The sequence below is a fragment of the Talpa occidentalis genome, unplaced genomic scaffold, assembly GCF_014898055.3.
Source record: "Talpa occidentalis isolate TD23 unplaced genomic scaffold, MPIMG_talOcc4v2.1 talOcc4.10, whole genome shotgun sequence".
NCBI lineage: Eukaryota > Metazoa > Chordata > Mammalia > Eulipotyphla > Talpidae > Talpa > Talpa occidentalis.
The window spans coordinates 32,510,255-32,524,155 of NW_023600993.1; the positions used below are offsets into that span (position 1 = coordinate 32,510,255).

The 13,901-nt window shown below is 43.3% G+C and overlaps 1 protein-coding gene across 1 annotated transcript; it reads right to left on the reverse strand.

Annotated features, from left to right (window-relative positions):
- Positions 1-4,251: 4,251 nt before the first annotated feature.
- CCR1 (C-C motif chemokine receptor 1) lies at positions 4,252-12,299 on the reverse strand. Its single transcript, XM_037520249.2, has 2 exons — positions 12,051-12,299; positions 4,252-8,797 (listed from the first exon to the last, which is right to left on the reverse strand). Exon 2 carries the CDS (start codon positions 8,731-8,733, stop codon positions 7,666-7,668), a length of 1,068 nt encoding a protein of 355 aa, XP_037376146.1. The 5' UTR covers positions 8,734-8,797; positions 12,051-12,299; the 3' UTR covers positions 4,252-7,665.
- Between the last annotated feature and the right edge of the window lie 1,602 nt (positions 12,300-13,901).

Here is a 13,901-nt window from a genome sequence, read left to right on the forward strand (position 1 = left end):
AATATTTAATCACAGGGAAGGGGTAAGAGGAACAGGGAACAAAAAGTAAAGTTTAATTCCACTTATATCTATATTTAGTCTAGGGGAGATTTTCATTTTGCAAAATGGAGGGGATCAGGCTACAACTGTGCTTTTATTCACAAGAGGGAATAGCTGGAAACTACCTAAACTGGAAACTACCTAAATGTCAGCGAGGGAGGCGTGGTGAGGTCAACTATGCTACCTCCAAACAATGAATATTGTATAATTCATAAGAATGTATGAAGATTTTATATGATGGTGAGAAAATTATTCTCAGTAGAATGGTAAGTGGAAAAAGCACAATATATCAATCACAGTATGCAGTATAATCATTACAAAACAATTGAAACAATTGGATCTCAAAATGGGATCCTTCCATTCGTTTATCAATTCGTTATAAATTCTGGATTCGTGTCTTTTATCAGGTTATGTGCTTTGCATATATTTTCTCCCATTATCTTTTCTATCTTTTCATTTTCTTTTTTTTTTTTTCTTTCTTTTCATTTTCTTAATGGTGTGTTTGGGAGTACAAACAGTATGAATTTTGATGAAGTCCATTTTGTTAATTTTTTTTTCATTTATGAACCATACTTTTAGCTTTGCATCTAAGAAATCTTTGCCAGGCCCAAACTCTGAAGCTCTGTGTTTTCTTCCAAAAGTTTGATGGTTTTAGTTCTTACAACTAAGTCTATGAGTTATTCTTGAGTTAATCTTGGTGTCTGGTGTGTAATGTAAGGGTCTAAGTTTATCTTTTTGTGTACACACACTTTTTCATTACAAAACACTTTTCTATAGTGTTACTATAACAGCTTAATGTTCTACTTTATGATCATACTATAAATAGTGGGACCCTGGTAAGAGTTTAACAATTTTCTCTCAAAACAAAATTAAACACAGCCCTGATTTGTAGCATTTGCCAGTTTCCCTGGTGTAAATGCTCTGACCAAGCCCAATATCAAGCTACCAGTGATGCATAATATCCGGGAGTTGGAAAGATTTTGCACAATTGGTTCTAGTAAACTGCTACAAGTTGGTTGCAGAACATTTTTGAATCTAACCAATTCCTCGGGGATTTTTTGTTTGTCTGTTTGCTACTTGTTTGATCCCCTTCTTACCCTCAATATGCAAAAGGTGCCCAGAAAGCAGGAAGAAGCAATAGACAGTATTTACTGCTATAAATAAGTGCTGGCCCTGTGGGGAGTTCCTGGAGCTCCTTCACAATAAGCACAGCTGTGGACAAACCCGGGCAGCCTTTCTGTGATCACTTTCATGACGGGGTTCCTGGGGGTGGGGGAAGCAAATATTGTTTAAAAATTAAACAATATTTTGTTAAAAAATATTGTAAAAAATATTGTTTAAAAATTAAAAATTAATTAAAAAAAAGAAGTGGCGTTCCCGAAAGCTTGCCTCAAGTCTAAGGCACCTTCTGGCAGGGAGCCAAAGGAAAGGGATTCTGAAGCAGGTACCAGAAAGCTGGGGCAAGAGCAGATACCACATCAAGATAATGGCTGCCATTGTCAGCCATTGTCACAGTTACTTTCAGTACAACTCCCACCCTTGCTTCCTGGTAAAGACAAAGAAAATCAAGTTTCGACTGAACAGGACAAGCACACAGCTGTTCATACTTCTGCAATTTTGCAAAGACACATATTTATAATTTAAATTATGTGAGTGACTGAGCGAGCCACTTCTTTTCTTCCCTCCCTGTCAGAAATCAAGTATAGAATTAAGCAAATACTGCAAGACCAAAAAGTGGTCTTGATAGTATGCTGTCAAGAGTGTCAGCTTCCTGAAAGTGTATTGGGCAATAATGTAATAAAAGGAAATCAGTGGAGTGTGACAGTTTCAAAGAAAATGTTCTAATCCAGACTTTCAAGGACAACCTTGTAAGAAATGCAAATAAAACTAGGGGGACAAGCCTCAGGTGGCCAGTTTCAGCAAATACCCATTTCTGTACCTCTGCAGCTTTATCTGCATTGTTTTGGGAAGGGAGAGATAGAATTGGGGAAGAGTAAGCAATGAGAGGTTCAGGGAGAGTGTGTTAGCATGTAATCTAGGGATGCCCAGGGATCCCCAAAATTGCCTGCTCTAAAGGGGTCTGTCCAAGCATGTGCACAAAGGTAAAGCAAACTCTTAGTGTGAAAGAACTTTGATAGAATTAGTGTGCATAGAGAGGGAAGAGAAGAAAGGATATTACTAATAGTTTCCCAATAAAACACGCCAAATTACCCATCCCCTCATGGGCAAAAGCCCAGTCAAACAGAGTTCATCAGAAGTGGGTTACTGGGGGTTTGGGGAAGCAAATATTGTTTAAAAATTAAAAATTAATTAAAAAAAATAAAGAAGTGGGGTTCCTGAAACTTGCCTCAAGTCTAAGGCACCTTCTGGCAGGGAGCCAAAGGAAAGGGGTTCTGAAGCAGGTCCCAGAAATCTGAGACAAAAGCAGATACCACAGCAAGATATTGGCTGCCACTGTCAGCTCCCCACACCTCTCTCACCCACATGTCTCTCCAAGCGTCTCTACATGTCTGTCCTCCATGTGTCTCTTTCTATCGCTCCTTCCCAGCAGTACCAAAGTGTAAGTTGGGGCACAGAAGCAAGAGCTCCTCCTCTAGCCCACTTGCCTGTTACATGGCTTTACCTGGCTGCTCAATCCAGCCAGTATTAAAAGGGGAGAGGGACATGGTAACTCCCTTAACTGGTGGGCACAGTAGCATGGGGACAAAAGGATTATGAGCAATTATCACAACCACAGGACAAGACCTTTATTCCAAGTCTTTATAGCTGCCTTTGACTTAACTATCCTTTTCTGTAAATATGAAAAGAGGCTCAGAGAGACATTAAAGTCCTGACCCAGGGTGTCCAAGAAATGTCAGGTGAGAATTGGAAATATTCCATGACACCCCTGTGAATTCATAGTGCTCCTTGGGATGCCTCAGCACACAGTTTGGGAACTGTGGTTGTATATCATTTCTCTGACAAACTCTCACTGATACACACATAATTCCATACATCTATGAAGTATAGTCTCTTCCTGTCTTTGGATTTTGCTTATAAATTATAAAATATGGAGAATTTTACATTTTTCTTTTATATTCAACATTAATATTATGAACACATTCAAATGTCAATGAAATTCTTTTAAAATCATTCATGTCTGTGTTATATACCACATCTACCAATATTTATTTAAACCTTCTCCATTTGTTCAACTTTCTAACTATTCCACTTACAGCTATCTGTAAATATTTCCCTAGACTTGGTTCCCAGAAACAGTATCACCACATGAACAGTTTAAACAATCTTGATATCTATTGCCAAATTGTTTTTCACTAATATTATACTAATAAAGTCCCATCAAAAATATGTGACATGGTATTAAAAAAACTAGCAACAACAAATGTTGGCGAAGTTGTGGAGAAAAAGGAACTCTCCTGCACTGTGGTGGGAGTGCAAACTGGTCCAACCACTATGGAGAGCTGTGTGGAGATTTCTGGACCTACTAAACATAGAGCTTCCATATGATCCAGCAATTCCACTCCTAGATATTTACCCAAAGGACACAGAAGCATCAATTCCAAAGAGCACCTGCACCCCTATGTTTATAGCAGCACTATTTACAATAGCTAAGCTTTGGAAACAGCCCAAATGCCCAAAAATAGATGACTGGATCAAGAAGATGTGGTACATATACACCATGGAATATTACTCAGCATTCAAAAAAGATAAACACATGCAATTTGCAGCAACATGGATGGAGCTGGAAGGGATCATGCTCAGCGAAATAAGCCAGAAAGGAAAATAAAAATACCAGATGGTCTCACTCATAGCAGGAATCTAGAAAACTTAAATAAGGGACCAGGAAAAAGAATAACTATAAGAAAGAAAATATCAAAATCAACAAACAACTATGAACCAAAGACACTCTATGGGCGCGTGGAGGGCAGGGAAAGGTGGGATTGGGGTCAAAATAAGGGGTTGTAATTGTATGGGGAATATAAAAATAAAATTTAAATTAAAAAAAAAGTGACATGGACCTCTCCTGGGAGCGCTGGGTTGCGAGGCTGCCCGCAGCCTCTGCAGCTCCAGTTCGATCCCCGGCCACCGGTGAGGGTCCCACCAAGAAAAAAAAAAAAATGTGACAGTTACTATTTTACCATATTCTTATCTGCTTTGGGTATTTGCACTTATGACATTAAATAAAATCTCTTAACAATTGTAACAGGCAAAAGAAGTATTTATTTATTTTTAAAGATTTATCTATTTATTTATACAAGAACTGGGGTACATGCCAGATGCGCGGGAGGGTGAGAGGATTCACCAGACAGAGCAGGGAACAGAACAGGCAGACTGACGAAACACACTGCTGAGGGGAGAAGCAGGCGAAACAGCAGAGGTCTGCTCGCCATGTGGGACTCTCCCCAGCTGGCAGGGATCGAACCTGCACTGCAGAGGCTGCAGACAGCTTCACAGTGTGGCGCTCAATCACCTGCGCCACCAGGGGAGGTCCCAGAAGTATTTACTTTTCAGTAACAGTATTTTTATAGTATTTTTATATAAAGGCATGTTAATAATTGACATGATAAAGCAAGAAAAATTGACCTATACTTAAAAAAAAACTTTCAATAGAGACAGAATACAAGATGACTGGGAAGTTGGAACTAGCAGTTAAGGACTTTACATCAGCTGTTATAATTTAGGACATAAAGGGATAAATGATCATATTAAGCAAAGCCCATGAAATCTCAGTGGAGAAATGCAAACAATGTAAAAGAACCAAATGGAAATTCTAGAACTCATAAGTGCTATATATAAAATAGAAAAATATTTGTGTTTACCCTCGTTGTGGTTTATGAAGCCTTTTGGATTTTCAAGTTGATTTTCCCCTAACTTGGGATGTCTTAAGATATTATTTCTTCAAATACTTTGTTAAGGCTCAATTCCTTCTTTTTCACCTTCAGGTTTTCTAGCTATATCTTATTATTAGACTGTTTAATATTTTCCTAAAGCTTCTTTTTTTCCTTTTATCCTTAAGGTCAGATATTTTCTGGTAATTTGTCAACAAGCTTACTGACCCTTCTTCTGCTACCCTAATATACTTTTAAAAATCTCCAGTGAATTGTTTATTTTAGGTAAAATATGAATAAGGCCATTCACATAGGATCTGGGAGGGGCAGTGATGGAATAGGGAGCTGGAGGAGTCCTGAGTGACTGAGGAGGGCCTGGCAGGAGTTAGATCTCTTTCCTGAGATTTAGAAAAAGGTGGCCCACTTTCCTTGCTTTATTTCATTTAATCCTCAGGATGACCCTGCCAAGCGGTGGATACTAGCTTATCCTCAGTGATAGAAAGTGAGTCTTAGCCTCACTTTATAGATAAGCAACTGGAAGCTCAGAGAGTAACCAACTTAGTGACCATTTACTCAGAGCTTAACATGTGTGGAACTTCGCTGAGGTGCAAAATGTATTGTTATTAAATGTGTGTGTGTGTGTGTGTGTGTGTGTGTGTGTGTACATACATACGAGTGTATGCCAGAGGAGACAGACTAAAATATCAATATGCTAAGAGAGGTTGTGTAGTGGAATTATCGATGCTTCCATCTTTTTCTTTGAGTTCTTTACCTGTTTCCAGTTTTCTGCAACAAATATGCATTGCCTTTATAATGAGGGAAAAATGAGTAGTATCAAAAATGGACTTGGAGGATGTTGTGAAACATATTTCATTATGATATTCTTGTGGATTGCTTTTGATGTCCGTTTTATTTCATCAAAGCAGTCGACAGAGTTTCTTAGTTCCATCTCCACACCCCAGAGAAGGCGGGCGGATTCATGAGGGGCAATCGGGGTCTCCACCTGGACTCCCAGAGTCCGTGTTTGTGCACATTTCTGTGTGGAGGAGGCACATGCCCAGTACAGAGTGACCATCTCTTCCCATTTTCCAAGCTTTCACCATGCCAACTTCCTCACGCAGAGAGGGCCAGCTGACAGCATGCTTCCCTGCCTGAGGGGCTTAGTTAGAGCTCCTTCCTGGTGTCCGTAAAGAGAAGACAGCCTGATGGTATCACTGTGTTATCACAAGGGACACCCACCCACTCTGGTGCTTTCTGACCCATGAAGTCCTTCCTCCCTTTTTCTGACCTGGCACCATGGGCCCCTGGAGCCCTGCCCATCCAGCCTGGGCTCTGTGGCATCTCTGTGCCTGTCCACCTCACCCAGGTAGCAGCTCTGCGAGAACAGACACCTCTCCTGTATCTGTGTCTCCTGGGGCTCAGGGCTCGGAGGGAGGGTTCAGTCCCCAGTCATCACGGCTGGTTTTCATTGATTTGTGCAAGCACTGAGTGAGCTAGGGTGCCTCCTGGCCTTGCGAAACCAGTGCGGGCACCAAAAACATGGTTTGAAATGATTTGTTGACCAAAATGCTGTAAAGATAACAACAACAGAGGAATGAATACAGTTGAAGCTCATCATGAACAGGCACAGGAAAAAAACGAAAAGAAAATACATTAAAAAAATACACAAGGTTGGTTTTGGGGTTATGGGAATGTGGATGATTTTGATGTTTGCATTTTTAAACTTTTTCAGAAATAGTTTTTGCTGTTGGAAAATGATTTTTAAAGGAGACACAAGAGGTCCTTGGTGAGAATAGAAGTGCTAATGAATAAATTTCTTGTGTTAAGGGCCACCTCAACCTCCTACATCAGCAGAGTCCAGTCCCCAAGCTTCCTGGTGGGTGTTTTCCTTCCTTCCCCTCTCAAACACTGTCAGCTTGCATAACGGGTCATTTTTCTGCTGACTGGTTGGTTTGACCCACAAAACCAGAAGCCTTAGACAGAGAACCAAGAGTAAAAATTAACCCTGTCTTTTTGCTTCTTGGTGAATTCTACAACAAAGCCATCAGAAACTGCTGCCACATCACCCAACTTACAGGGACAGGAGAGCGAAAAATACTCACAAAGAAAGGAATGGTAAATGGAAATAATGGCTGCTTCCCTCGAAGTTATTTCAAGAGGTACAACAAATTATAGAGGGTCTGTGTCTTCTAGCCCACTGCCTGAATTGTTTGATTCGAGTGAATTTACAAATTTTCTCTCAGAGCTTTCGTAGCAGCCTCCGGCGCCTATTTTCCATTAGGTCTCAAGTTCTCTCCTCCTGAGTCTGTGTTCCCTGGGGTTTCTGAGAACATAAACCCTGCAGAGGGGTGGGGAGGTAGAGCTCACTGCTAACTCCTCCTGATTGGCTCCAGACTCGGACAGAGTCAGAGAGGGAAATCACTGTGTCCACATTCATGGGGGCTGGCCCTACAAGTAGGGGTTGCTGCAGTAACTTTGTTCCCAAATGTTCCCATTCAAACCTCTGAAATGCTATTTGAGCCAACCCCTTCACTGGTTGCCTTTGTCCCAGTCTATTGGAATGTCCCGTTTTACTTATCCTCTCCTTTCCTCTAGCGAGAAGTTCATGGAAAAAACTCAAGTCCCAGAAGTGATTTAGTCTAGACCCCCTTCAAGTTCCCTTATTCCCACATGTATCTAATTCCATGCTGCATCAGATGCCAGAATCTGGCCGGGAGTCCCCAGCTGCCTTCTCTCCGGTCAGACTCACAGACTGGACACTCTTGCTGGGCCTTAGCTCAGCCTCCAGGGGCCATAGTCAGAACCCAGCAGACAGTTCGTGCTCCCCTGTGGAGGGGCACATGGAGCTGCTCCGCTCCAGCCTCTCGGTGGAGAGGAAAGGGAGCCACTTAGCTAAGCGCGAGGCCAGGAACCTGTGGAACAGCTGGTGCAGGTACTTCCGGAACCTCTCGCCAACAAAGGCGTAGATCACTGGGTTGACGCAGCAGTGGGTGTAGGCGATCATCTCTGTCACCTGCATGGCCAGGTCCAGCTGTTTGCTCTGCTCACACTCATCAGTGAAAAAGACATCTTGGAAAGCAGAAACAAACACAGTCAGATTGTAGGGTGTCCAGAAGAGAAAGAAGATGATCATGATGACAACGATCAGCCGGACAGCTTTGGCCTTCTTCTCGTTGGGCCGTTTGAGCAGAATTTTTATAATCCCTGTGTAGCAGACGATCATGACCAGTAGAGGCAAAACCAAGCCCAAGATGTTCAGTTTCAGAGCCTGGAACTGTTTCCACTGACTTGAGCTTTCATAATGGAAATAAGAACTGCAGGTGTAATGAGTTAACTCCCACTGGGTCTTGGAAAAGTAAAAGTCTGGAATGGAAGCCAAGATGGCCAGGACCCAGATGATGATGCTGCTGATGATACCAAAGGTGACAGTCCGAGCCCGCAGGGCAAATACGGCATGGACGATGGCCAGGTACCTGTCAACTGTCAGTAAGATGATGAAAAAGATCTCACTGTACAAGCCTATGTCATAAAGCCCTGAGAGGAACTTACACATGGCATCCCCGAAAACCCAGTTATCTTTCAGCTTGTAGTCAATCCAGAAGGGTAGTGTGAAGAGGGAGAGCAGGTCAGAAATGGCCAGGTTCAGGAGGTAGATGCTGGTCATGCTTTTGAGCCTCTTATATTGCATGAGGACCAGGACCACCAGCATGTTGCCAACCAGGCCAATGACAAATACCAGGGAGTACAAGGGAGGCAGCAGCTGAGCCCCAAAGGCCCTCACTTCTGTCTTGTGGCAGGGGGCGGTGTTCCCATAGTCATATTCTGTGGTCTGGTCATAGTCTGTTGAGATAGTTGGATTTTCCATCCTGGCGTTTCCACAGTTCAAGGAAAATGGTTTCTATATTTACTCTGCTGTTAAAGGCAGTGAGCTGTGGACAAAGACAAGGCAGTGATTATATGTCTTCAATCACCTGAAAAATGTTTGCTGCATGTTTACAGTGTGCTGGGACCTGGGTCACATCTCTGAGCAAAGGAGACCCAGGTGCAGCTCTGCCCTTCAGGAGCTTATAGTCTAACAGGGAATGTAGGCAGAAAGAAATGAGGACACAAATCATTAATTCAACGACTGCAAAATGTTGCAAAGGAAAAGTCTGGGGAATGGAGACGAGGGAAGATCTCCCCCACTATTCACAACCAGTGCTGCTCTGCTCCCCCCAGCCTCATCATTGGACTTAAACAACCCTGGGGATGTGCATTATTTCCCCCTATTTTAGAGGCAGTGACATAGACGTTTGGAGTGGTTAGGACACATCTCTAGTGAGAACAAGAACCAGGAAAACAGTCCTAGCTAAGAGTCAAAACTTACAAAGAGATCTTCATGTTTGGGGGAACTGTTCTTAGTCAAAAGTGACACAGCACCCAGCAGTACATGAAAACATGGGTATTTGGGGGGGATTGTCACAAATACTGGGGGATGTCTTTATGTAGAATGTCATTTATTTTTTTTTTAATTTTTAAAAAGATTTATTTATTTATTTTATCTTAGTTAATCTTTTTTTTTATTACCCCCCTTCTTTCACCCCCAGATTTATTTATTTTTTTATACAAGAGCTGGGGTACAGGCCAGAGGCATGGGAGGGTGAGAGGATTCACCAAAGATAGAGTGGGGAGCAGAACAGGCAGACAAGCGAAATACACTGCTGAGGGGAGCAGCGGGTGTGACAGGAGAGGTCTGCCACCCCATGTGGGAATCTCCCTGGCTGGCCGGGAATCGAACCCATGCTGCAGAGGCTGCGGACAGCTTCACAGCACTGCGCTCAACCAGCTGCGCCACCGGGGAGGCCCTATAATGTCACTTATGGGCAGGGTCAAGAATGTCCAGCAACATAAATACCAATAGTGCTGCCACAGTGAAATTCTAGAAGATCATCCTCGTCCCTTTGCAGATGCTGGCTCTGAGGGCACCAGTGTGCGCTCAGCTGGCCCATGTCACACAGCTTTTACATGCCTTATGTAGATCTGGGTGATGCTGTAGGTATTCTGTGACAGCCAAGGAAAGGACAATCTGGGATCGGTGGGGTGAAGGAGCGCTTTTTGGACCCTCAGTAAATATTAGGGGACCCCCTTCCTGGAGGGGTTCTTCTCTGAGACCTGCCACCACCAGGAAGGTCCCAGGCGCCAATCCTATTTTGGTCAGTATGCGCTGTCCCCCAAGTCCTCCTACTAGGTTTGTCTGCAGCTAATCTGGAAAACAAATTCTTTTTGACAACGATGGACAGTAACAGTCTCTTCCTTGTAAGGTGCATATTGAAAATTTTCAGTCTGTTGCCACCAATCTGAGTTGACTTAATCTAAACGCCATCAGTAAAGTAGGTGGTAGCTACACCATAATTTCCATCTTGAAACAGGTGTCTAGTGCTGAGCCTCCTACAATGCTTAATGAATGTTTCCCGCTCACAAAACTCACGTTTCTATGTGGCCCTTGGAAATTAAGGCACGTGGCAGAGGGGGTGCAGGTTATCGGCACCCTGGCTGGGGGTCTGTCATTTTCTGTCAAATCCATCCCTGTGGCTTACCCCCTATCTCTGGACTTACTCTGCCTAATCAGCCCATTGAGCTTTGGAGAAACTCAAGCTGGCAGTCACTGACCAAGCTGTGTTGGCAGCTTCTGATTTCTGCTGCCTCTGTCACTGCCAGTGCTGACAGCTCATTGAGGTTGTTGGCATTTTGAGAGGGTCAACAGGTTTACAGTGGAAGCAACATGCAATTTAGAAGCACATGGCACAAAACTGATCCCACGAACTTAGTTTCTGGGAATTTCGGCAAAGGTGAGGCAGTTTGAGTGGGCATTATCAGACAATATTTGAACAGAGTCACCACCACATCACCCTATGCCCCCCCAACTCCATTCACTAATTTCTCAGCATGGGCATCACACCACAAGTCCAGGTAGGCTGCTCCTTAAGGGACTTGGCCTGCAGAGGGTCTTGGAAGACAGAACCAGAGCAATGAGCTGCCTGCCCTGCAATCTGCCAGCCCTGCTGCAAGCCTGAACATGCTCAGCAGCAACCTGGTATCTGGAAACTTCCAGGGACAGCATCCTCTAGTCTGGGAGTTGGTGAAGGCTCTGAGTTGTGTGTGTGGCGTTGGCTTAACTGGGTTCATTAGAACCAGTTGTGTGTATTTCTTCCTAGCTCTACAGTCAGCGTGCTGGTGACTTGAAAATCAATACAGTGGGAATATTTACACCAAACACTAGAAAGCAGGTTCTTTTTTTCTTTTTTCCAGGCAACTCACTCATTAAACATTTGCTAACACACAAATACCCCACTGTCTGAAGAACCCATAGCTGTCCTGCTATCTGGGGTGAGGACCAAAGGGCCAACAAGTGACACACATCATGGTGGTGGAAGTTCTGGGGCTTCTAACTCTGAGACCCCATGGAGGAAGAGCTGAAGTAGATACCTCCAAGTAGCCCTCTATTTGCAGAATAAAATTCTGATCTTCCTTTTGGCTGGATGGATGCATGCCAAGAGGTCATCTCCCTGCCTTCTGGGGGTAAAATCTTACCTCCTTCAAAGATAGTCAGTGGTTCTGGTTTTATTCTTAAGATCCTTGGTTCTATTCTTAAGAAATTGGTTCAGTACCAAATCATTCTGGAGTCTGCAGGTTTTTCTCTAAATCATATTTTCCTCTTACTACAGTTTCTGCGTACACCCAATTTGGCTTTCATTTACATGGGAAAATTTGGCAAGTAATTTCTTCTTGAATAGCTTTCAACAGAAAGTGCCTCTTGTGTAAACCAACATTACCTCAATAAAAAGTAATTTAATTACTTCTTTAAAAAAAGATGCCTCTTGCCCCATAATACTGAGCTGATTTCTTATCACCAGCAAGAAAGCTCTTTTTTAGCAACACAACAAAACTATTTTGTTTCTGAGCAGTCTTATAAATCCACCCATTCTCAGTATTAATATAATTTAATTGCCTTAACAATGCATCAGTGATTACTTAGGTATTCTGCTATCCACAAGGAATTCTCTGCTTTTGTGGAAACCGACAGATATACAAATAATGTTGTAAAACAGGAGATAAACTAGCCCTATCTGACCACACGCAGGTCTTCAAACAAGATTGTCCCCCACACTAAGTGACAAGACAGAAGAGACAAATACTACTTACTCTAGTTTCAAGGGATTTTGTCCATGAAGTCTACTTTTCGGGAGTTTTTAGAGTCCTCACGAAAATAAGATTCAAGGTCTTGATTGAACAGGAAATACTCTGCTTCCTGTGGGTTGATGGAACCAAGTGTCTGGGTTCACAGTCTATTAGAATGACTAGAAAGGACAGAGTTCTTCTTTTTGTATGATGGGGCCCACAAATGGCCAACACCCAGCAGTGGTCAGTTCCTGAAGATTCACTCTAAAGACTGCTCCCCTCCCCGCCCCATGTGCCTCTTCCTGGAGAGCTCTGCAGAAGGGGATGGCCGGGGTGAGGTCCGGTAGAGGCCAGTGGGGCAAGGTGGGAGGTCAGAAAGTGTCCCCAGAAATTGTGGGGCATTTAAGACAATGGATGTCGGAGGGGAAGGGCAGAGAGTTCTTGTGGTCATTTTTTTTTTTATACTTCAAGTGTAAGGATTTCAACCGGAACCCTAAGTTCTGTTCCTCAAAAAACAGAAAAATCCCCGTGTGGCTGATAGGGTGAAGTGGCAGCTACTCATTGGCGCCCCCTAGGCCCTGCACCTCAACCTGCCACAGTCCCTCTGCTCGCGGTGCCTGCCCACCCAAAACTGCAGGGAGATTTTTACCGCGCGGAAACTCCGGCCTGGAGTGGGTACAGAGGTGTGGGTTGGTCTGGGTTGGTCTGGGTTGACCCTTCCTGTTCCCTGTGCCTCTCTTAGGCAGTGGGCCAGACCCGGCCCGGCTTCGTTCTGTGGGCTAGACCCGTCCCGGCCACTTCTCCATCGGAGGTGCATGGTGGTGACCGCCTGGCAAATCAGATCGTCCTGCATGCAATTCTGGGTCACCTTTTACTGACTTTGAACTCTTTCCTCTCCGTCTCTTCATCTTTCTCTTCTATGAAATATAGTGTCTCTTTCTCATCTGTAAAATGAGGTTGATGAAGGGAAATACAAATCAAAACCACATTGCTATACCACCTTACACCAGTGAGAATGGCACATATAAAAAAAACTAGCAACAACAAATGTTGGCGAGGATGTGGAGAAAAAGGAACTCTCCTGCACTACTGGTGGGAGTGCAAACTGGTCCAACCACTATGGAAGCTGTCTGGAGGTTCCTCAGTCTGCTAAAAATGGAGCTACCATACTATCTGGCAATTCCACTCCTAGGGATCTACCCAAAGGACACAAGAACACTGGTTCAAAAGAACACCTGTACCCCTATGTTTATTGCAGCACTATTTACAATAGGTAAAACCTGGAAACAACCCAAATGCCCAAAAAATAGATGACTGGATCAAGAAGATGTGGTACATATACACAAAGGAATATTACTCAGCAATCAAAAAAGATTAAACTCATGTCATTTGCAGCAATGTGGATGGAACTAGAAGGAATTATGCTCAGTGAAATAAGCCAGAAGGAAATAGAAAAACATCGGATGGTTTCACTTACAGCAGGAATATAGGGGAACCAAATAAGACGTCAGTGTAAAAAAATAATAACAGCACAAAACACAACAAAGCAAAAACGGACAATTATAAATCAGAGACAGACTGCAGGGGAGGAGGAGGGAGAGGGATCAGAAGGAGGGAGGAGCACAGGGGACTGAGGTGATGGTGCACGGGTGCCTTGGGGAAGGAAACTCTATGGGGACTACACCTGAGGGGGTGGGGGGAGCAAATATTGTTTAAAAATGAACAATGATGTAAAAAATTTAAAAAAAAAATTTTAAATGAGGTTGATGATACTGCTCTATGGAGATGAATAAATGAAGATGTGACTGAAGAATTTCGCGTGTTTCTTCAGATCTTAAAGATGCTTGCCTTAGGTTAGGGTTGCTCAGGTGCAAG

Bases quoted from the DNA above. Each gene is read 5' to 3' on its own strand.
- CCR1 (XM_037520249.2), bottom strand. From the start codon at position 8,733: ATGGAAAATCCAACTATCTCAACAGACTATGACCAGACCACAGAATAT.